Genomic DNA, 25,668 nt, shown 5'->3' on the forward strand with positions numbered 1-25,668 from the left:
CTTTCCACCCCTGATTTCCTGTGTCCATTCAACCAGCTCCTGACCCTCTCTGCCTTCTCATCTCACCTCTGGACAGGAGCTGCCCATTTAGTCTCACGTATCTACTTGAGCTGAGAAGCACACTCTTCGCGAGTATCATTTTATGTCCCACGGTCCAGTCCAATCTTCGTCTGAAGAGTTGGCTTCGGAAATTGTTTTAGTTCTGGGCTGACAGTCCAGGGTGCATGGCTATTTTTGGATGAAAATGACAGAAAATCCTGTTTTTCCAAATTTGCTCCTGCAATATTTCGTATCTTCCAAGCCAGAAACCCACAAGTCATCCTAGACTCTTCTGAACAGACCTTCGTTGTTCGTTACTTGGGTCTTGTGCCTCAATAGCTTCCTCGCCCTTTTGCTCCTTTATGTTCGTCCCGTAGGCCTTCTTGCCTCCCTCCTGGAATATTGTAGGAGAGGTCAACCAGGTCTCCCAGCCTCGAATCTGTCACCACCTCCAGTCAATCAGCCAAGTCGCTGCCGTGGTGATTTTCTAAAATGAGAAGCTTCAAGTATCACATCTCTCCTTAAAATCCTTCATTCGTTCAGAAAATTTTTGAACTCCGTATTTTAGAACACAAAACCCCTTTAGCATCCAACTTCTACTCACTGCTCTCACAAATATCATTTGACCTGCTTGAGCTCTGCTCGGCAGTTTCTCACACTTGTCACGTGCAAGGGCCATGGGGCTGCAGGACGCCTGGGCTGGCATCCTCCCTCCAGGCTCCGCCTTGAATGCCTGGGTGTGGCTTCTGTAGCTCCCATTACAGACTCCATCACCAATGCCACTTAGCACTCTCCATGGTAACCGTTGGTTGGTGTTTCAGGTTTTCATGAAGGGTTGTGCGTTAGTTAGGGTTATGTCCCCAGGTCTTGGTGCAGTGCCGGACACACAGAAGTGCTTCACAAATGCTTGAAGGACCGGCTGAAGCTCCTGAGGACTGATGCTCCCTAGAACTAATTTTCAGTGACACGTTTCCTACAGTCCTATACAAAAGTAATGCAAAATTCCTGAATTTCCCTCCCCCTCCGACTCTGTGTGTGTGTTTCTGACCCTTCTCCATGTAGAGGACGTTGGGATTTAAGATCCCCTGAGAGCCTGCCCGGTGCGGCCCCGATCCCTGTAAGGCTTCAGTCTTAGAGAGCCTTGCCGTCTTCCCCCTTTTGCTTTTTCCTGGACAGCATAGGCTGGCGAGCCCATGGCCTCATCTCTCAGATTGGTCCTAAACCTTCTGGTTTGACATTATCTATAAGTAATCGTGCATCCAGCATTGCTTCCTTTTTATCTCTGTCCTTGTTGGTGAGCTGAGGTGCTGATCTGTGTCTTCTGCCACCCCGCCTCACTGTGTGTCCATTTGAACCAGGAAGCAGACAGACATTCAGGTTCTTCTTGGGCAGTGGGGTCTTATGGTTACATCTGGAAGGAGAAAAATGCAGGGTGCTACCTGCAAGGCAGTGCTTAGCAGTGTCTGAGTAAATAACTACTGGACCAAAAGCTGCCAGCTCCACCAGCTTTGTATTTCCCACCCATTTGTGAAAACTGGTGATACCGCTGATTTGTCTCTGGGAATACTTGTTTAATACTATTTTTATGCAAAAAAAAAAAAAACAATTTATACATAGAACAAAACATGTAATTTTTTCACCGTGTCCTAGGACAGAATTTCTATGGGTTTCTACTTCCATATTTCACCACATGATGTTCATAATAGAGCTGTAGAGCTTTAAACTAAGGGTCTGTTTTATGTTTTGTTTCATCCTAAATATCTTTAAAAAAAAAAAAAGGATTATGACCTGGCTATAGTGACCCTATAGGACCGAGTAGAATAGCCCTATAGGGTTTCCAAGGCTATAATCTTGGCTAGAGCAGACTGCCACATCTTTCTCGCGGGCAGTGGCTGGTGAAGTCCAAGCCGCCCACCTTTCGGTAAGCAGTCAGGAGCTTACACCTGCACCACCAGGGCTCCTGGTATAAGTAAGGAAAACAGCTGATAATTAGAAATTTATTAAACCTACATCTTCCTAAAGATAAAAGAGGCAAAGAATATGAGTCAAGGACATTTCTTTGGCTATAGAAAGGAGGTTTCCAACTCTGCTCCTGTCTAAAAGCATTCAGGGGGAGAAATTGCAAAATGGCAGGGTGATGACATGCGTTGACCAAGACTTTCGGAAATAATTGTTAGTCATCTTAACCCTAAAATGGAATTAATGGCTGCAAGTTGATTCTCTCCTTTGCTAAATTCATGTCCACGAGTTTCTGCCAGTATTAGTTTATATCCCTTCCTCTGATGCTTGGACTGCAGAGTATATGGCTGTTCCAACTTAATTTTGCAAAGGGCACCGCTGCCTGGCTGCTCAGACAGTGACCTGCTGTGTGCAGGTCAGTACCCACCTTCAGCCTTTGAGATCTGTCTTGCCATAATTTTTAAGAAACTTTAGACTGTGTCCACTCACTGAGTGCCTCCTTTGTTCCAAGCGCTAAGCTAGGAACTATGTCTGTACAGCTGAATTGAAATAAGAAAGTAAACAGATCCCTGGAAAACTTGATCATTGTTGCCTTTATCCTGTATAAAGACACCCCGAGAGGATACAGTGTTATAAAGACAGTTTATTATGTAATTTTTCTCACAGAGGAAAGACTAGAGTCGCAGCAGGTAAGTTACCGCGCTTCAGTATATATGGTTGCATTAACCTTCTGTTCCGAAAGTAATTTATACACCATGTATTTACTCATCATCATAGAAACCCGTGAAAAAGGGGCTTTGTTGTTAAGCGAACACATACCCTCAAAGTTTCTGGAGTCTGCATATCTAAAACCTTTTGTTTTTCCAGCTGTGCTTTTATTTTCCTGGCGAGTGTATATGAAGCTAGATAATTCATTCTTGTCTTTACAGATTTTTACACGAGTTAGCCCAGATCCCCAATTTTGCTGAACGTGCCCAGTGTATAATCTTCAGATCTGTCTTTTCTGAGGGTATCACCTCCTTGCACCGAAAGGTAGAAATCATCACACGAGCTTCTAAGGTATGTTTGTTGTTTCGTTTCAAAGATAGCCTTGCCCTTATTGGGAGTAAGGGAGCAAGTTGGGAGGGGGCAGAGACCGACTAGAATCCCCTGTAGAAAACCTTTTGCACTTAAGATAGTGTTTTTCTAAGTGTAATTGTGATGAATATCCTGTCCAAGTATGAGGATGTGTGTATGAGAGAGAAAAGGAGATGAAGAAGGAGCCAGAGATTGAGGAAGAGAAGGAGGAAAAATGACACTTGAAGAGATTCTTCTTAAATATTCCACGTACCTACCAATGTACGTTCTGGTCTCTTAAAACCAGCCCAAATTGTCTAGCTTGCTTTCTGGAATGCAAATGTGATTTTACATTTGACCCGTACGTTTAACCATCTGAGATGTGTCTACATGGTAAAATAAATGATTCTAGAGAATTGAGAAGTGAAATAATGATAATGAGTGATTGGCTAATAAAATTATGTTGGCGCTACCACACTAGCATTCATTATAAAGTTAAATTCTAGGATTTGGCTTTTCCTCACAACGACCCAGTTCCTTAAGAACGTGATGTTCATCTCCCCAGATATTGTGGGTATTTAGTTACTTTTCTGGGAGCAGGAGTTTTTTACCTCTCAAGTATTAGAGATTTCAATCGAGAAATCATAAATATTACCAAAGTATAATAAACTCCCCCTCATGACGCCCTGAAAAGCAAGAGCAGTGGTCTGCCCAGACCTGAATTTTGCTTTCCTTCTTTACCCTGAAATACAAGAAAATAAAATCAACCAAGACCATCAGGAAGGGTAGGGGTGGGAATTCCAATTTGAAAATATCCACTTGGAACAGAAAAATCAGAGGGAAAACAAATGAGATTGGGAGTTGAAGAAAACTATGAGCAGCTTGACACTGTAGAAGTGAATGGACATCTGAGCAAACACTTAATAAACATAGCCTGTGGCCTTACAATCTGTTATTCTAGTTCTTTCCTGAGGATTATACTGGGGAGAGGGAGGAACATACTTACTGTTACGTCTGTGTTACATTTAGCTAGACTGTTCATATAGATGCATAGTCCCCAAACAGACTCTTAAATGACCCTAAACCACTTTCTATTTAGAAGTTCTCAAAGCTTAATTACACCTAAGTAGAACAATTCTTTTTTTTTTCAACTTAATATGTTCTTTAAATAACTATTTAGAAAAATAAAACTGTCTCAGATGGAACTTTGACTTCTGATATTTAATCCTCAATGTTAGAACATGGACTGTTGCTAATTAATTCATTTAATGGGTAGGAAATAATAGCTGTTCATGTATTTTTTAAGACTTCTGGCTTGGTAAAGTGTGTTTTCCATGTCACCAACCACTGATCCTGTTGGCAGAAGCCTCGCTGCAGCCTCTGGGCACTCAGTGAATCTTTGTTGTTGGATGAACGTAGGTACGTTGTCATTTGGAGTTCAGCACCACAGTAATGGATATTTGCCGTCACAGGGTCTGCTGCGGATGAAGAGCGTGAAGGATATTTTAGCTCTCATTCTGGCTTTCGGAAATTATATGAATGGAGGAAATAGGACTCGGGGACAAGCAGATGGGTATAGCTTAGAAATTCTGCCCAAACTCAAGGACGTCAAAAGTCGGGTTAAGTATTGATTTGTTTTTCATAATGAGTGTTTATGATCTATTATTATTTTCTTTCTACAGCTTTAATTAAAAAAAATATTCTAAATGATTCAGTTTACAGTCATTTATTTTAGAGCATGCATCTTTTCCTGGAATTTCTTTCGGCTTGTGAATAAAGATAGGTTTTTCATTTTATCTTCAATGGCAAAATCTCCTCCCCTCGTTTGCCCTAAAATACAGAATTAGGTGTAGAACTGCTAATGCAGTGAGTGCAGAAAACAGATAGAGTACCATGTTAGCTGTAAGGCAGATTGAGTCTGTTGGAATTAGCGTTGGCTACTTGTAATTTACTCATTCCGGAGTGGCAGAGCAGTCTGAATCATCAGGTGAGCTGAGCGTTTGAATTATTCTTTTGCCCACAGCAATTGGGCTGGAGTCTACTGTCAGACTCCCTGAGCCTGATTATTATTTGGCTCCACACCCCTGCAGAGCTACTTCTTTAGAAATAACCAGCCCAGCTCTGGGAGTCCCATGGGGGCCAGGGGGAGGGAGGGAGGGGAGACACAGAGGCAAATTAGAATCAGGCCCATTCAAACAAGACCCGAAGGCTGTCTTGTGGGAGGGCCGGCCCACCCCTTGCTGTCCAGGGTCATAAAGGGGCATGGTGTTCCTTTTAAGCTGCCCCCTGATTTTTTTTTTCACACCATTAAGAACACCCATTTTGTGAAAGGTGGGAAGGGAGGGGTGGTTTTCTGTTCTAAGTCCCTGGTTCTCTTTAGCACTCTCCGCCCCCTCCTGTCTTAGCTTTCTGCCAGAAAATATGAGGGGACCATTTTTCTTTGTTTTAGCCATTACCGCTGAGGTTTTATGGATTATCTGTTTGTTTTTCTTTCCATAAAGGGTAGTATAGTGTCACTTCTTTGCAGAGATGGCATAAAAAAACAGATAGGACAAGGAGGAAGGAGGACAATCTTGCTAAGTCTTAAACAGAATTAGGAACAGGTATCACAAATTAGAAGTATTGGATCACAGACTGAGACTTGACCTCTCAACTATATAACGTGTGTGAATGATTTTATATAACATGTGAATGATTTTCACTTGTTTCCCTTTTAAACCTAGGATACTGGGATTAATCTGGTGGACTATGTTGTGAAGTATTACCTGCGTTACTATGACCAGGTAAGATACAGCATTTTGTGGAAAACTACAGAACGGCATTTCAACTCTTACACGCCGTTGGCATTGAGAAGTTGGATGATGGATAGGTGGATGGATGAACTTCAAGTCCAGCATAGAATTTGAGAGCTGTCCAACCTCATTGGTTTACAGATGAGAACACTGAAGCTCAGAGGATTTAGCTGACTCTTATAAAGGAAAGCATTATTCAGTGGTAGAAGTCTACTGACTCTCCATCCACTATGTATTACTTCTTCACAGAGACCCCAAGTTACCCCTGAGCCTTATGACCACATTCTGAGGTTCTTTATGAAATTTAGAGCCATTCAATAATCAGTTATAGTTGAAGTGAGATTCCAGGGTGTAGAACAAAATTCAGGAAACTATGATGCAGTCCCCGGTGGTGCAACGATTAAGCACTTGGTTGCTAACCGAAGGGTTGGTAGTTCGAATCAATCCAGCTCTTCCACAAGAGAAAGACCTGTGACAGTTGCAGCCAAGAAAACCCTATGGGGCAGTTCTCCTCTGTCCCATGCGGTTGCTATGAGTCAAAATCAACTCAATGGCACCTAACAACAACAACCAAGAGATCCAGTAATGCTCAATATTTTATCAGTAATGTTCCCCTGTGAACAAGTTGAGGACGTGGAATTTGAAATCTACCCTCTCTGGTTGGGTAACCTTTGCAATTAGAAACAAAAATTTCTGTGAGAATTCACCTAAGCACACGTTTCTGTGTTTTATTCCTTCTCATTAAACTGAGGACAAGGAGTCCTACCTTTGAGAAGAAAGAGATTCTGTTGTAACCTGTTGAAAAATCTAGCAATTAGTATGAGTGGAAAAAGTCTCATAGGAAAATGTTGTCAGGATTCCTGCTTAACTATCCATGTGAGCAGAGTTTTGCCTCGGCACTGAGGGAAAAAACGTAACGATGTAAGGCCGTGTTTTCAAAAGGCTTACGATTTTATCCAGAAGACAAGCTCAGCACTGATGAAAAATAATTGAGAAACTCTAATTTCTTCTACCTTTGGTGGAATTATCTAACAGTTCTAAGTATATCTACAACCAGGCTTATTATTTTCTACCTCTCCCCAATTTCTTCTCTATTTATATTAAAACTCTTTTGTTACCAATTTTTTTTTTTTTTTAATGGCATGTGGTTTCAGTATTGGAATGCATGCTTACTGATTGGTGTGTTTAAATTTTGGGTTGGTGATATGGATTTTGAGAAATATGATCTGGTAATACAAACCACCAATAAGGCGAGTGTCACTGTGGTGCTGCCGATCTGTGGTGTGACAGTCTACCAACAAAAACTAAATAGAGAATTTTTTGCAGGTGCCGTCCCATTAGGTTATATGGGGAACCTCTGGTTTTCCAAATATGACACAGATAAACCAAAAAACACCCAATCGGGGCTTCCTAACTATCACACAGGAAAGCCATAATTATGCTTGTAAGCTTTCTCTCACAGAAATAAAGGAAAGAAGGTAAAAGTTTACAAAACTAACACAATCCAGGAAGCATCACCTAACAGAATGCTCAACCTAGACAAGGATGAGGCTTCAGCTCCAGTCTGCTGAGCTTCAGGTATTTCTGAAGTGACCCACCTTCATGCTAAATGCATTAGAACTGGAATAACGTACTCCCTACGAGGCCCAGAGGCATAGAAAGTGGCTGGTGTGCTGTTAGACCAATAGTAACGAAAGAGTTAAGGATATCATAATTTTTGGTCATTCAGGCACGAAACCTTGTGTTCCCCTTTGGTGTCTCTCTGTCCTTTAACTAAATTGTTCTGATGTCCTTCCCTTTCTTTCCATCCCTACTGACCCCAGCTTGTTCAGGATTTCAGATAGTTCACCTGGAGAAGGGCAGTGTGCTCTCGGCCCGTCCTCCCACCTCTGGTTACTCCCCATCCCGTCCATCCCACACCCTGTGGCCTGATTACTCTTTGTATGTATGGTTCTGATCATATCACTTTCTCACTCAAAAAAAAAACATAGGGCTCCTCATTTTCCAGTGAATTAAGACTCTACCCAATTTAATTCCAATCTTTTATAACCATAATTTTATTATTTTCCCTCTACCCATATTCTGTGATCTAACTCAAGACTTGATGTTTTCCAAATACACCCTGTACTTCCTTATTAATGTGCTTTTACTTCTGATGTTCTCCCTACCTGCAACAATCTTTTCCTCTAGTCTGCGTATAAAATCTCTCTTTTTTCTTATCAATTCTCTCTGGAAATAATAAATTAAAAGATCTATTGAGAAAAAGCTCCCAGTGATTGATATGTATATTAGACTTAACCAGAAAAGTATAGACACTTATGAGGAGATATACCTAATTTTACTGAGAGTCTTATAAGTAATGACTTTAAATAAGAGAGTGATACATTCTTTGCTGGAAATACTCATAAAAATGTGTGTTTAATATTAATATATGTGTTTAATATTGCCCTAATCAAAATTCTCATCAATTTTTAGAAATTAGCTAAATGATTCTAAATATTACATGCAAAAATAATTGGGCATAATTTAATGGGAATTTTAAAAAATAATGAATACAGTTTTATGCATTTGTATATTTAAGTGTATTATAAAATTATAGAGTAATTAAAATTATGGAATGACAGAACAGATATAAAAAAATCAAGAACACCAAATAGAAATCCCATGAATGGATCTAAGTCTGAGATAAAGGAGAAATTTCAAGTAAGTGGGAATAGGAAGAAATTATTTCCTCTACCTCATCACAGAGACTAAAATAAATATTGAAGAACAAATGAGTTAAAAATAAAAGCAAACAAAAAATGAAATCATAAAAGATATACAAAAAAATCGGCAAATACATATTTATCTGATTTTAGAGTAGCAAAGTTCTGTCAAAACATTCAAGCTAAGGCAGAAACCATAAAAGGAAAGGTTGATAACTTTGAATGCATAAAAGTAAAATAATTTTAGTACCTAATTAAAATAAAAACAAAAAACAAACTTCAGCATCTCAAAAATGACTCAAACAAAGCTAAATTCTAAATAACATACTGGAGAAAATATTTGCAACATGATACATAAAGAGCTCTTCAAAATTAGCAAGAAAAAACAACCTGCCTTTTCTCATGAAAAAAAGAAAATGTCAAAGGAGACCACATGCTACTTACAAAAGACAAATAGAAGATATAAATAGTCAATTAGGGAATGTAGTGAGCTCAGATATGCAGATATAATGAAATACAATTTTTCACTTAACAAATCAGCAAAGGTTTTTGTTGTTGTTTTAAAATGATAAAGCCCTGTATTGCTAAGATGAAGAGAAATAGGAATTTAAATTGCTCAAACCTTTCTAGGTCAAATAGGATTCATGTCTAGCCTGCTGTTGACTCACCAAACTCTGACCCTGTAAAGAGCACTTTTTAAAAATTCACAAATGATGTCATCTGCTTGTCATTTGGTGTGCCCAAAGATCTGCGCCTACCTACAGCGGGTACCTTTTCCTAATTCATACAGAGCTGCTGTATGGGCTAGCAAGATATTTGACCTTTCTGTATCAAAAGCCATAGAAACATGTAAAACTTTTCTAGGAATTTTTATATAAAGGAAATAAATAAGGATTTGTATCATTTTCTTTATAATAATCTATAATGGCAACTTATTGGAAAGAACCTCAGTGTCCAATAGTAGAGACTAAGGTCAAGTAAATTATGGTAGAGCCAGACAATGGAATGATGTCCTGCCATGGGAAGCATGTAGGAGAAAATTTAGTGCCATTGGAAAGTATTCTTGATCTACACGTGAATATATAGAACATGTAAATATAAATGCATGCAAACACAGAAAAATCTGGAAAGATGTATGTTAAAATGTTTGATTATTTCTGGATAATAGGATTTTAAGAGATTTTTATTCTTACCTTCAGTTGCTAAGTGTAATGAACATATGTCACCTTTGTAAAAGGGAAAATACGTAAAGAGTAACTTAGCCAGACTGCAAGTCCAGTAGTACATGCTTCCTCTTTATTAAGTCTTTACTCATTTCCTCGTCATACAAAGCCCAGGAACATGTTCTTGGGGCTTCTCTCTTGATACATCTTATTCTGCCTTTTCTATAGTTATTTGTGAGCAATGGTTAAGAGCTACAGCTGCTCAACAAAAGGTTGGCGGTTCGAATCCACTAGCCACTGTTTGGAAACCCTATGGACAGTTCTACTCTATCCTATAGGGTCGCTATGAGTTGGAATCGACTTGACAGCAATGGGTTTGGTTTTTTATAATTTTATTTTATAATGTAGATGCTAATGAACAGTTTCTGAATTAGATGCACTGCAAATATCTACAGGTGTGTAATCAGTGGCCCCTGTAAAGAACAAGGTATGAGGAGGTGAGAGCATACCCTAAGTTCTGACAGCAGGTTCCAGTGTGGCAGAAGAATTGTCCCAAAGAACCTTGGGAAGTGAAGTTGCTAGTCCTAATTTGGCATAAGCAGGTCTACCTGATAGTGCCTGCCTCAACCAAGTCAAATGGATTGTGTAAGAAGGCTGAAATTTGCCTCTGAAATACGACTCTCGCTGAAGAGAGGTGAACCCCAAAGAATCAACTTGACAGAGGAAAATCCCACAATAAGAGCATTTTCAACACGGGATGGCCCAGTCTAGGAAACATAAAGAAGTTCACACTTCTGTGGTGCTCTCTTGGCTTTTGCCGTGCAAAACGTGTTTCACTCACCGAGAGTGTAGAATTATATGATTTATTAAACCATCCCTTCCCTCCAGGAGCATAAGTGATGATTTTTGTGGTTAGTGTTGATGAGCAATTAGCTGAAGAAAGATGGCTTCTGCTCCAAGCTTCCCTCTACTCCTGCCGGATTTTGGTCCAAGTCTAGCTCTGTGGAGTTTAAAGAAACCTGTCTAAGCCCCATCTTTTGAACTCTAATTTAGCAGCTTCCCAAGAGTTGCTCCCAGGCTGCTTTGCTTAGTAACATTTTCTCTTTTTATACCTTAAAAAGAAAAAAAAAGTTGACACCAGGACTGAGTCTGATAAAAAATTTTGGAAACTAAAAAGAGATTATTCCTCAGTCCTTCCAGTGGAGCTTTGTGGTAAGCAGCTTAGATGGCATTCCATCTCTGCCCTCAGACTAGACTGTTTCTTCCATTGTTTTTAAAGTAGTAAAATAAGTATAGGAAGATGAGGAAAAAATAAGTAAATTGATCATGGAAGATGTTCTGTTCTGGTAAAATAAAGGAAACTGCGTTCTCCTAACATTCCAGGTGAAGCTGAAGTTCTTAAAGGAAGGGGAAGTTGCCCAAGGGATTTCCGAAACCAAAAGAAACTATGATAAATTAGATGCCAGACTTCCCTGAACGGTGTTTCATAGGCTCTCAGTAACGGTGCTGACCAACTAAAAATAGTTTATTGATATGCCTGACATTGGATATTGTGTGTTTATCCAAATAACACGCGCCTTCTACATTTGTCAACCGAACACAGAAGCACGCGTTATTTACGTAAAAACGTGGTACTGTATTAGAACAAGCCACAGTTCCTACCTTCAGCGTGTTTATAATGCAGTGCTGAAGGCACACACACTGACAAGGCAGTTTTTAAATACATGTTGATTGGTGCTGTGATAATGGTGAGCACCCGGGGCTCTTGGAATACACTTGGGAAACACTCAGGTGCTGGGGTTCGAGGAAATCTTGGAGGAAGTCATCTCTGTTTTGAGATTTGAAGTATAAGTATAAATAGAGGGTATGTGGAGGGTCTGGAGAGGGACAGTTTTGTAGACAAAGGCCTAGAGGCAAGAGATCATGGCCTCTTCTATTATTTAACAAAAACTTGAGGAAAGGAGCTGGAGCTAGGGGGAAGGTAGAAATAAGACTGGAGAGGCAGACGGAAGCCAGATCATAAAGTGCCTTGTAAAGCAATTTTAGCGTTTGGAATTAATCCTGATGGCAGTAGGAAAGATGGAACGTGAAGGAGAGCTGGCAGAGTAGCCTGAGCAGAGAGAGGAATAACCGAAGGCTGCCTGAGATATGCAGGGTACAAAGCTAACATTAAACAACTCGGGGGGAAGGCAGCTCAGCTGGAAAAGACATTGGAGGCTCACCTTATCTTCCTCAGTAAGCCTGAAGGTCTTGCCCTTGAAGATGTTTCTTGGCTAAGATCCTGTATTAGGGATAGCTGTGGAGCTTTCCATACTCAGCCATGCCTCAGTAAATCTCTCTGAAAATAAGCTGAACCACATTTGGAAAAGCTTTACAAATGCATGAGGAACATGATCATATGTACGCGTGCACAGACACACACACACAGAAAGCTGTAAGCTTTAGAAGGTGGGTGATTGCTTCTCCCGTTGTGGTGCCTTCTGATCCAGCACCTTTTGATTCACACCCATGGGCTTACCCCAAGGATGACTTCCCTAATGGCTAGCCTGTGAAGTGCGAGCAGGGACTTTAGGTACTGTCACGGGTTTCCCTGTGCCTTTTTCCATGGGAGTAGAGTGTCCAAGATCAGGGCCTACCTGACCATTTTCTCTTTGACTCATGGAGCAAAATGGATGGTAGCCCATGCCATAGCCAGCTTCCATGCCAACAGGACCAAAAGGATGGTGTGAAAGGCAAGAAAACACTTTGAAGTAACCAATCCTAATTTAGGAACAGAAGAAGAACGTTGTTCTGATGCTTATTCAGACACCATCAAAGATTGTGCGTGTGTGCGCGCCCATGTGCGTGAGTGTGCGTGCGTGTGCGCGCGTGTGTGACTGGTGCTTTGAAACTTTGACAGAAAGTGATGATTGGGAAGTATAATGTACTGTTGTATATCTTTTAGGAAGCGGGAACAGAGAAGAGTGTTTTCCCCCTGCCTGAGCCACAAGATTTCTTTCTGGCCTCCCAAGTCAAATTTGAAGACCTCATAAAAGATTTGAGAAAACTGAAGCGACAACTGGAAGGTAACGGGCACTTTTCGGTTATTATGATAATAGCTAAGGTTGGTTTTGAAAAAAAATAGTTAAGGGAATTGTTTACAACTGTCTCGTGGAGTAGAATTGGCGGGGAGTTCCTTAAAGTGCACCGCAGCCCCCATGAAACTCCCCATCTCTAGGGAGTGTTGGAGGGCACTGTATTTAAGTGTCCCCCTTTTTCGTAGTGTTGATCATTTGCTTGTTATATCTACTTCCATTTTCCCGCCAAACAAAAAAAACAAACAAAAACCAAACCCATTGCAGTTGAGTTGATTCTGACTCATGGCAAAGCCACGTGTTACGGAGTAGAACTGAGCTCCATGGGGTTTTCTTGGCTGTAGTCTTTATGGAAGCAGATCACCAGGCCTTTCTTTCGAAGTGCCACTGGGTGGGTAGCAAGCACAAACTGTATACGCCACCCAGGAACTTACGTGCATTTTTCCCCCATTTGATAGTAATAACTTTAATAACAATAGTAATAATAGCGGCAGTCATTTACTGAAAACATATGTGCTTCTGGAATTGTCTTATATAATTCTTCTAAAGACCCTAATAGATAGAAACTGTATTCACCCCATTTTACAGATGTGGAAAATGAGGCTTAGACAGGTTGTGGACACACAGCCAGTCAGAGACAGAGCTGGGATTTGAACCCAGCTCTGATCAGGTCTGCCTGATTAGAACTAAAATGTTTTCTTAGCTTACTATGCTGCCTTATCTCACTCTCTCTGTCTGTCTGTCTCTTGCTCACACACACACACTCACACACACACACCCCTCTGTATACTTGGTTTATGTATATGAATCTGATAACGATGGTGAGACCCACAGTAAAACATTCTATTTTAGTTTAATTTACATTTTTAATTATTCAAAACAAAATGCTGAAAGCCCCTTTTTGGCTTTTTTAAAAGGTGAAAATGTGTCCCGCTTGGGCAGGAATGTTCCTTTGGCGTTTCTCGAGGCCTGTGTTTTCATATGGAGACATCTCCTTGTCCAAGAATATAAATACTCGCCCTGGAGCTTGTCTAACTCCAGCCGAAGGGCTCTGCGGAGGATTTAGGGAGCGTGTTAATGTGGAAATGGAAGCAGGGGTGCCAGGAGGAGAGCTTGAGGAAATGAAGAGCTTCAACCAGGAATATTTTTACACTAAGACATAAAATAAACATTTTTAAAATGTTTATGGTGGAAGGGTGCTCAGAAACCTAAGTCTTAGACCAAGAACAGCTTGGAAATGGAAGTAAAGTGGGAAAGATCTGCTCCCAGTGACAGGGAAAGCCATTTATTTTTACTTTGGGCAAAAAACTTGCTTAAATAAGGATAGCGGTTACCAGTGAATATTTGTACCTTGTAAATTATTTTTAAAGAAACGTGGGTTTTGTTTTTTGGGTTTTTCTTTCCCCCCCTCCAGTTGATATGGTTGAGAGAGTGAATTCAACCAAATGGATGCTCCGTTTAGGAATATGATATGTGAACTTGTGGTCATTTTACTTCCTCTCCTAAAGAACTGACAGTTTTACCTCTGTCTGAGATGAAGCGCTTGATTCTTGTTGTAAAAGAGTGGAGTAAGCCATCGCGTAGCCGTTTTTTCGCTCCCCACCAGCAGCAGCAGAATTAGGGCCCAGGCCGGTTCTCAGGACAGCTGGAGGGTCAGCGGTGGTCAGAAAGAGCCTCGCTTGTTTACGCTACAGGCGTACTGCCCGTCCCCTCGTGTCTCTTGGCCCCTGTAAAACCCTTGGCCTGGCCTGGCCGTTGTCTTTTGAGCAGAAACCTGATCTCTGTTTGGTCTTTCCTCTTCTTGGGCCCTCCTTCCGGGGCTGCCTCTTTCAGGCACCCAGACTCAGCTGCTTCCCCTTGATATCCGTGTGAGTTTGAGGGTGAATAGAAGGGGATTAAAAACTGATTGCTGTCCAGTTGACTTCGACTCATGGCATCCCGGTGTGTGTCAGTGTAGGACTGTGTTCCACAGGGTTTTCAATGGCTGGTTTTTTGGAAGTGAATTGCCAGGCCTTTCTTCCCAGGTGCCTCTGGATAGACACGCACCTCCAACCTTTCGGTTGGCAGCCCAGCGCATTGACTGTGGGCACCACCCAGGGACTCACACCAGTGGCTGACAAGCCATTTCTAACTCACGGCGACTCCGTGTGTGTCAGTACAACTGCCCTCCGTAGGATTTTCAGTGGCTGATTTTTCGGAAGTAGTTTGCCAGGCCTTTCTTCCAAGGCACCTCTGGGTGAACCTGAACCTCCAGCTTTTCAGTTAACAGTCGAGCACCTTAACCATTTGCGCCACCCAGGGATTCCAGAAACGGAATAAGATGAGTGAACTGGGAAGAGGACAGACAGACAGGGGTTCCCCTGACACTCCCCCGGGGGTAAAGCTTGTTTGTTTAGGGAGGCCCGTATATGTTATTCGGATCCCCCAGTGCTCAGCTGACACTGTCCTCAGTCAGTTTTGAGGAAATACAAGAGCTTCTGAAGCTGGTGGAGCTGCGTTTTGAAAAAACTGAACATTGCCTCAGTTATTATTTTTTGTCTTTGTACGGGACTTCACCAAAAGATTTGAAGTACCACAAAGGCAACTGAGTAGACTCTGACACCCCTCCCACACACACTGAATATTAAACAAAAATGCCCTGCTTGTCTTTAGAGATGCCAGTGTTTTTAACACATGAAAGGTACCCAGTAAATATTTAAAGAAAATACAGACCATGGGTTCTCTAATGAATTTCTTTTTCTTCCAAAGACCATCTGGCAAGACAGCCAGAGTTGTGGGGTTCATTTCATCTCACGTTCTCATTCCGGCTTAACCTCGTTTTCCATGAGGCCTTGGTCTGAGTTTAGATTGCATGTTTAATTGAAGAGGACATAATTTTCACACATACAGCGAAGATTTGATGAGGCTCTGAGGTTTATTGTAGCCATTAAAATGCCGTGGCTGCTGGCAAAATCCCAGAAATTGTCTAAAGCTAAACCAGATGTGATTAGCAAATTTCAAGAAGTATCAGGCCCCAGTTCTCTAGACAGGCACAGCCTTTTGGAAGAAAATCGCTGTGAATCCTGTTCATCACAGCTTAACAATAGGATGTGAATTAAACTATGACATGGGTCATGGAACAGTCATTGATACATGTAGAGTTGTCAGTCGGCACCTTTCAGGAAGACAGGAGTTTTCAGTAGCATTTTTATGCAGGTAAACCAGCAAGGAAGTGATAATAATATCAGCTACAAGTGGAGTAATTATTATCTATCAGGTGCTTTGCACATATCCTTTCTTTTCATTCTTACAATGAGCCTGTGAAGCAGGCATTATTGTTATCTTTTACAAGGTGAGGAAACTGAAGTTCATGGCGCTCAGGTAATTTGCCAGGGTTTCACAGGTGGTGACCTAGCCACATTTGGGAAACTAGATACGACTCTAAAGCATATACCAGCACCATAATATATCCTGCTTCTGGCCTGAAAGTCTCCATATCTGACTGAAGATCAGAACAGAAAAGCATGTAGTCGAAGCATAAAGCCTCGTGAAAATACAAGCGACAGAAATAGCATTCCTGAATATGTGCACACGTGCACACGCACATACATGTACACGCGTGCACACACACATGCATACGCACATGCATGCACATGCGCGCACACATGCACATACATACACACGCACACACATGCACACACGTGCACGCACACATGTGCACACATGCACGCACGCACACATGCACACACAAACATGCGCACACGTGCACACATACATGCACACGCACATACATGCGCACACGTGCGCACACACACATACATGCACACACATGCACACGCGCACACATACATGCACACGCACATACATGTGCACACGTGCACATGCACATACATGCACACGCACATACATGTGTGAAGGTGCACATGCACATACGTGCACGTGCACACACATGCACACATATACACATGAACACACGTGCATGCACACACATATATATGCACACAGACACGCACACGTGCACACACGCACACACATTATATACACATGTACACAAGTGCATGCACACACACATATGCACACATACAGGCACACGCACACACATGCACACACGTGCACACACATGCACACACACATTATATACACATGTACACGTGCATGCACACACATATATATGCACACATACAGGCACACATGCACACATACATGTACACACGTGCATTTTCTCTCTCCCCCAGGACCACATATGTAGAAACTCAGAGACACAGGGAAGAACTTACTTTGGTTGGGATAGGGTAGGGGAAGTACAAGATAGACAGGTAATTAAAGCAAATAGACATTAGTATTGCATAGGATTAAGAACTTAGACTTTGGAATCGGATGTGTACTTTTTTACTGGTTTGATAAAAATAAGATCTTGGCAAGTAATCTAACCATAAAGAAGTATTTGTTTTCTCATCTGTGAAATGGGACAATTACGGTACCTGCCTTGTGGGCAATAATGAATGCATGGTCCCTTAGTAAGGGAAGCTTCAACAAAGCTGATTAGGGTATGTAGTTTTACCGGAAGATGCATAATCTGCAGACTCAGGTCTGTGTTGTTGAGGGGCCAGCTGGCTGTGTTTGTAGAGTATCCACTTCTCAGAGCACTTGTGCTAGCTTCTCTACATCGTGAGGCCAGAACCAAGTTCTTGGTCCCAGGGAACACGTTCCATATTTTATTTACTCTTCTCCATCACTGAATCAGACAAGAATTTTTATTTCGGGATACTGTGATGCTATAAGCAATAGCTGGGGATAGGGCAGAGATAGGAATTGTTGCTTTTTTCTTACTCTTTTACCTTGTTCTCTGGGGGGAGCTCTCAAGGTATTCTTACCAACCCATGTGTGGTAGACAGCATAATGGCCCCAAAGATGCCCACACCCCAACCCCCAGAATCTGAGACTGTGTTAAGTTTACATGGCACAAGGGACTTTGCAGATGTGACTAAGGATATGGCCTTGAGGTGTGGAGAGTGCCCTGGATTATCTAGGTGGACCCAGTCTAGTCATACAAGGATAGGACCTTGTGTCCAGAGGGAGATAGGACGACAGAAGAATAATCATAGAGATGCAGTGTTACTGGATTTGAAGGCGAAGGGAGGTGGCTGTGAGCCAAGGAATGAATCCTCTGGAACTGGAGAAGTCCTCTCCCTAGATTCTTCAGAAATGGGTGTAGCCCTGCCAACACGTTGATTTCAGGCCAGTGAGACCCACATCCGATTTTTAACATAAAGAACTATACGATAATAAATTTGTGTTGTTTTAAGCAACTAACTTTGTGATAATTTGTTACAGCACCAATAGGGAACTAATACACTATGCAACAAATGCTTCATTCTGATTGTGCCAGGTAATAACAGTGATACACACACAGGTCATTGCTAAGGTCATAGATAAAGGATTTCCCAAGTGGTGGTACATACCAGTATTGCATGAAATGTAAGTTGGTGCTCTCTAAAAAGGGGTACTGTGGTCAAATAGGGTCCCTGGTGGTGCAGTGGTTCAGAGCTCAGCTGCTAACCAAAAGGTTGGCAGTTTGAATCCACCAGGTGCTCCTTGGAAACCCTATGGGGCAGTTCTGCTATGTCCTGTAGAGTTGTCATGAGTTGGAATCAACTCGATGGCAATGGGTTTGGTATTTGGTTTATGGTCACATAAACCTGGAAATGTTCTGTGCTAAAATCTTATCACAGGGACTCATAGTGTGCCTGAGCTTATTAAAGGCTCTGAGAATGTTTAACCATAATAAAGCAGCACTTCCTAACTTAAAGCATGAAACATTGGGTTTTTTTTTCTTTCTTTTGCTGAATACTTAGTAATATTTCACAGAACACGCATTCTGTGAAACAGAGTTTAAGACGGAATGTCGATATTACTATCAAAAATGTAAAATAGAGCATCTCTAAGAACGCAGTTGTTGGTTAAGTGATCATCACAGGGTGACCCTAATAGGAGGACCTGAGAGAAACAGTTACAGCCTGTGACCCTTAGTATTGCCGTTAATACTCCCTTGGCTACGCTGTCCTTACTGGGTGTTTTGTCCTTGTAAATAAACAGAATGGGTCAAATCCTCTATGACGTCTTGAGGCCCGAAATAAATAACACAAGTGTTATTTGGGAAACCCTGGAGGCACAGTGATTAAGAGCTACGGATGCTAACAAAAGTCAGCAGTTTGAATCTACCAGGCCCTCCTTGGAAACTCCATGGGGGCAGTTCTACTCTGCCCTATAGGGTTGTTATGATTTGGAATCGACTTGACGGCAACCAATTTTTTTTTTTTTTTTTTAGTGTTATTTGAAATTATTCCAGTGTCATCTTCTCAAAATCCACATTTGTTTGGCATGATCCAGTGATTATTATTCTGAAAAATTCATTCTGGCTATGAAAGTAGGAAAGCTAAATGGATTTTCTTGGAATATGAGACAAGAACTCTTCAGATAGGCATTGAGAAGTCGTCAGACTCTGGAAGGGTTATCTAAGAATAAAAATAAATTGCCCTTCTTAGTTAACCGTAGTTACTTAGTATCCCTTATTGTTAAGACTGGCTACTTAATCAACTGGCTATTTACTAAATCTTGCATTATCAGCCCCGTTACTGCTTGTATAAATAGGGAAAAATAATTAGCGGTTAACCCTCAGTTCAAGATATTCAAACATGTTTGAGAATATTGTCTGAGATTCAAGATTGTATGTGTGTTGATTTTAAAATGATTCTGATGTCTTCTCTAAATTTTTAAGACTATATATTTGAGCATATCCTTTCTTATGTATCATCTAGAAATACTTGGTAGTATACTTACACAGTTTTGGAAAGGCAAGAGTCTCTGTTGACCTTTTGATATCTGTTAACTCTCTATAAATTTGTATCCTAACACTTTTAAGCCTTCATTAATGAGAAGCTGTGATAAATGCATAGTACAGGCATTCAGTAAGTGTTCAGTTCTTCATTCTAAGTTTGAAGAGTAGTAATATTTCTAGACTAACTTCATATTGAAGTCCACCCATCACTTCTTTGGGCATTTTCAATCCCTATGTCCGTATTTTAGTGGAGTGACTGGATTAGGCCAGGACCATCCAGATGAACCTCTGTTTTGTATAGACTAGTCCCAGAATAGTCTGTCTCAAAATCTAAATTACAAGAAGATATGAATTCATACATTAACAGCTCAAGAAAGAGATGTTTCTGGCCTCTGGACACCCTTTTAACTCAGTACTGAAGTCACTCCTGAGTTTCACCCTTCAGCCAAAGATTAGACAGGCCCATAAAACAAAACAAAATTAAATGGGCAGACCAGCCCAGGGGCAAGGACGAGAAAGCAGGAGGGGACAGGAAACTGGTAGCAGGGAGCCGAAGGTCGAGAAGGGAAGAGCGTTGGCATGTCGTGGGGTTGGCAACCAATGTCACAAAACAATATGTGTATTAATTGTTTAATGAGAAACTAATTTGCTCTAAAGTACAATTTACAAAAAAGTCAAGGAAAAACAAAAAGAAAGAGATGTTTCTATTTTGGTTAGATCTTCTAAACTGTAGTCAACATATCTTCTATATGAAGATGGCAGATGGAATACATTCATTTAAATGTGTTGCCTTTCAAAGGCTCACCAAAAAAAAAAAAAAAAAAAGTACATTATGTAGAGGCATAAGGGCAATACACTCAGCTAAAACAAGAGGGAGGAGTTAGGAAGTGAGAGAGGGCATGGAACCACGTTTAAAAAAAAAAACAGGCCTTCGAGAATGTTGGATTTACTAAATTACGTATACATAGAGATTTGATAAAGATTTTTAGAAAACTAAGATGACAAAATCCCTCCATGTACACAAACCTAGACGTATAAAAGCAGGAAACGAGATCATTTGTAACTGGTAGTTTATCATGAGCCTGGGCAGAGACTGGTGTCGTGGAAATAGTTTTAAGTATTTAAATATGCATATGCAATTTTGACAAGACTAGGTTAAAAAAATAAATTACCATCAACTCTCATTATAGGTAGGTAGATTAATGAGGTTGAGGATTAGCAGTGGTTTAAAAAAAAGTTAATATATTATTTTTAACATTAATAACTGTGAGTCAACTAAACTGTTTACATGTTGAAAAACCTTTACTGTTGGAAACCACATGGTAGGAAATAGACTCCCTTTTGTTTTTCCTGCTAGGTGGAAACAATCATCTCCTTTACCATTTAACTTATTTACCGTAACGAACAAATTAAGTGTCTGGGCGAATAAGTTGATGAGATAATGTTAATGAAGTGATGAAGGGTGAGATGTGTGAGGTGAAGTTTGAGACTCTGAGCACTGATGACATCGGGAGCTGCCTGCGGGAGCGTTGGTATCATTAATGATACGGAGGGAAGAGAGATTAGTTAGCATAACAAGTCCACACATCATCTCAGTGTTTGATCTTGCCCTTGACTAATTTTGTTTTCATTTTGATTTGAGGATTATCTGTGATGTGCTTCCCACTTCCTGTTACTTCTGTCTTAGCCTGGGTTCTCAAGAGAAGCAAAACCAATAAAGCATGTAAATATCTATATAAAGAGATTTATATCAAGGAAATGGCTCAGGCTGGAACGTCCCAAATCCATGGGTCAGGATAGAGGCTTCTCTTGATTCACATAGCCACAGGGGCTGGCGAACCCAAGATCGGCAGGTCAGAGAGCAGGACTCTTGTTCACAGGTTGCAAAGACAGACAAATCCCAAGATCAGCAGGCAAGACTGCAGATAAGCTGCTAGCTCAAGTCCCAAGAACCAAAGGTCAGACAAACAGGAGCTAGCTTCAGGATCCGGAAGGAGCAAAAGCCCATGAGCCTTGCCAGGTGTCCACTTATATTTGATGAAGACCACATGCCCAAGGAACCTCCCTTTCAACGGATTAGCTACTTACAGTAGATCTTATCATGGAGGTGATCGTGTTATATCAGTTCTCATCATAGAAGTGATCACAACATCATACAAGTTCCAAACCCCTGAGAATCATGGCCCAGCTAAGTTGACACACAACCTTAATGATCACACCCCAGTTAATCAAGGGTTGACTATAGGAAAGCTAGTAACTGGTATTGCTAATCTACTAATGGATGCTCAAGTTTGTGTCATTGGGAGAAGAGAAGGATTCTGTCACTGCTCCCCTGTCCAGTTCTTTAATATAAGTTTGCCTTATCACCATCCTCTGTGACTCTGGCTTTCTTACAACCATGCTGACTCCTGCTCCATCAGGAATCAATTTATCTGTCTATCACTCAAAGCCTGGCCTTTGGCTGTGGCGATTCTGTCACTTGCTGAATATGTCTATTCCATTCTGTTGAAACAAGATGGACCTGAACTAAAAAACTCCATTGACCTCCATAAAACTCCTGGCCTCCATAAGTCCCTCCTCTGACTGGTGAACCACAGTGACATTTTGAGTCTTCTGGAATTAGTCAGCTCAGAACTAGTGTCCAAGAATCCCCCAAAATTCTGATCATCTCCTTTTCCCCAGTGTACAGCTACCCCGATAAAATGCTGTAGGTCCCTTTGGGGAAGACCGAGAGAAAGATTTACAATATAAATGTTTGACAGTGTCGAAGGACTCTTCCTCAAGGGGACCTGGTCTCTCCTTCATTCAAGTGATTCTGGGTCAGTGAACTAGCTCAAGTCTGGAAATTGATTGAGGTGCTATGACTGAATTGGTGATTCAAGGTAGACTTCTGTTCACTTGACCTAGAACTCAGTACTTTGAGCCTAAAATGGAGTTTAAGTTAATACTGTCTTAGGATGTAAAGGCACAGTTCAGAGAAGTTTTGTAATGGCTGTTCCTTTGAGTTTACAACAGACACAGCCAGGGGCCTGCCCAGAGGTGGTGGTGGTGGGTGGTTAGTTTTCATTGAGTCAGATCTGACTCACGAGACTCTATGTGTGCAGAATAGAACTGCTTCTTAGGTTTTTCAGGGCTGTCACCTTCCAGGAGCAGATGGCTAGGCCCGTCTTCCAAGGCGTCTCTGTGTGAACCCCCGGCATTTGGGCAAGTAGTCAAACACTCAACTGTGTGTGCCCCCAGGGAATCTTTACCCAGGGCCGGGGGCTGTAATGGAGCATCCTGACCCAGGTGTAGGCCTGGGGGGTGCACTCAGAGCTGCCAGATTAACAAATAAAAATACAGGAGGCCCCGTTAAATTTCAGATACACAAGGAATTTGGTGGGTACAAGTATATCTCAACTATTGCATGGGACACGCTTATACTAAACAAACTATACCTTGTTTATCTCAAATTCACATTTAACTTGGTGTCCTGTCTTTGGTCTTGCATGTCTATAGAGAATTCAGCAATAATAAAATCAACCAGAAGTTGATTGTTTTTTGTTTGTTTGTTTGTTTGTTTTTGTTTTAAATCAGCATGCACCGGCAGTTCTAAACAATGTCCGTCATAAAATACTCTTCCCTGCCAAGGTTGACGTGGGACACGGGGATATCCACTTCCACGGCTAATGACAGTGGTTACCATTTAATGAGCACTTACTAAATACCAGCCAATTTGCTTATCTCATTTCTGTTTCTTAAAACTACTTCAAAGGAAGTATTATTTCTTGCATTTTAACAGTGAGGAAATTGAAGCACTTTGCTAATTATGGCAAAGCTGAGGTATGAACCAGACTTGTTGGATTACAAGCTTGTACTCTTTCCATGATGCCATGCTTATTCTCTTACTGTTTATAGGCCCACCCCGCAGTCACTAACACTGTGATCTAGAATGATAAATCTTGAAGCGTAACCCCTCTTAGGAGCACTGGTTGTGCAGTGGTTAAAGCACTCAGCTGCTAACCAAAAGGTCAGCTGTTCGAACCCACTAGCCGCTTATATACCTCTAGAAAAATGTGAGTGTGCTTCCATAAAGATTTACAGCCTTAGAAACCCTATGGGACAGTACTGCTCTGTCCGATAGGGTGGCTATGAGTCAGAATCGACTTAATGGCAGTGGGTTTGTTTTGTTTTCTAAGCGCCTTTTCATCTCTAATTCTCCCTCTATAAAATATTCCCACTAACCCACTGCCATTGAGTTGATCCTGACTCATACTGACCCCATAGGGTTTCAAGGCTGTAAACCTTTATGGAAGCAGACGGCCACGTCTTTCTCCCAGGGAGCCGCTGGTGGTTTCAAACTGCCAACCTTTCAGTTAGCAGTCAAGCGCTTTAACCACTGCACCACCAGGGCTCCTATAAAGATACTACAGATAATAATTGAATTGAACTTAGGCATTTTCTTGCCTCTACTTATAACCACTCAGCCGGTCTGTCTGTTGTGATCTCTATATCATCTCACCTCCTGCCCGTCAATTTCTTTCTCTCTGTTTCTCTCTCTCTCTCCCTCTCTGACATTCATCTAGCCTACGTTTTATCCCTTCATGACCCAGAAGATAAGCAAACTAGTGTGGCGTGGTTACCCACACTAATTGCAGAGGAGGCCGGGGCCACCTCTAGGCAGCCTGGATGGTTTTGACTCCTTTGCTATCTCTTCCATCTGTGGAGATCACATGCCGTGGGGTTCTGACGTAGATGTGGAAGGTGAGGAGACCTTTCAGGACTGGTCAGCTCACACTCAGAACAGATTGCTCTTCCTGGACTCAGGACCAGCTCTGACTCGGGGTGGGATCGATGCCTTCTACCACCAGCATTACCAAGTCACTTTCTCCTGGTAAGAGTGTAAGTCTTGCCTCAGAAAGAAGGAGAAGAACTGGACTTCCTGATGAGAGAATATTGTCTTTAATTACTCCTTTGAGACGTGGTGTGTGAATACCGTGACTCTAGTAAAGAGGGAACCTTTTGGAAGGCTTATGAGAAAAGATGGCTGACTGAACATACATCTAGCATTTCAGTCCCTCCCCCAAATTACTAAAACAATGGCAAAGTGAGTTATTTTAAAAACAAAAACTCAAAACCAAAAACCCTTTGCCAATGAGTCGATTCCGACTCATAGGGACCCTACAGGACAGAGTAGAACTGCCCCACAGAGTTTCCAAGGAGCGCCTGGTAGATTCAAACTGCTGACCTTTTGGTTAGCAGCCGTAGCTCTTAACCACTATGCCACCAGGGATTCCAAAAACTCAAAAACACAGGGAAAATGAGAAAGAAAACCACAAACACAAAATGTCTGAGGCTCAAAAAGCAGATGGGCAAGTGGTAGAGGAATTAGCCAACCCAGGAGTGGAGAAATCTGAGAAGCAATCCAATTTTACCAGAAGAGAATATAAATTTTTGCATAAATATGTTAATCGTCAATGAAGTAATTCAAGAGAATTTGCCAAGATGATACACGAGTTCCCAATTTTAAAAGGCACACAGAGAACATAGCACAGTGAAGTAAAATAGATCCATATTATTGTGACATTCAGAATACTCAGATTAAAAAAAAGTTTATACACTTCTAGAAGTGGGGAGGGATGTGTATGGGAATAGATCACACACAGGGAATCAGGAAGCAGAATGGATTCAGACTTTTGAGCAATAACACTGGGTGCTGGAAATGGACCATTATCTTTAGAACTCCGAAGGAAAATTATTTGCACTCTAGAATACTATACGCAACCAAACTATCGATCAAATATGAGGACAGACTAAAAACATTTTCAGACATGTTAAATTCTCAAAAAACTTGTTTCCCATTCAGCTCTCCTTAGGATGCTAGTGAAGAATGTGCTTTACCAAGAAAGGGGAAGACTCAGGTTACAGGAAATGAGAAATCGAACGTAGAAGGGAGGTAAAGGAATCTCCAGGACAGAAAATCAGGATGACAGCCAGGCACGAAGAGCAAACATTCCAGATTAGGTAAAAAGAATCCTGGAGAAATTTCCTAGGGCATATGCAATTAGAGCAAACATTCCAGAT

At 41.4% G+C, this 25,668-nt stretch overlaps 1 protein-coding gene across 2 annotated transcripts in view; it reads left to right on the top strand.

The window, feature by feature from the left end:
• The window catches only part of FMN1 (formin 1), a 471,169-nt gene that overhangs the window by 307,233 nt on the left and 138,268 nt on the right, over positions 1 to 25,668 (top strand). For both annotated transcript variants that reach the window (XM_012556758.2, XM_004380593.2), the window contains 4 exons: positions 2,928 to 3,057; positions 4,527 to 4,673; positions 5,778 to 5,837; positions 12,659 to 12,779. In XM_012556758.2, the coding sequence (XP_012412212.1) occupies positions 2,928 to 3,057; positions 4,527 to 4,673; positions 5,778 to 5,837; positions 12,659 to 12,779 (458 nt within the window). The remainder of the gene's footprint in view (positions 1 to 2,927; positions 3,058 to 4,526; positions 4,674 to 5,777; positions 5,838 to 12,658; positions 12,780 to 25,668) is intronic.

Source organism: Trichechus manatus, unplaced genomic scaffold, assembly GCF_000243295.1.
Source record: "Trichechus manatus latirostris isolate Lorelei unplaced genomic scaffold, TriManLat1.0 scaffold00076, whole genome shotgun sequence".
Lineage (NCBI taxonomy): Eukaryota > Metazoa > Chordata > Mammalia > Sirenia > Trichechidae > Trichechus > Trichechus manatus.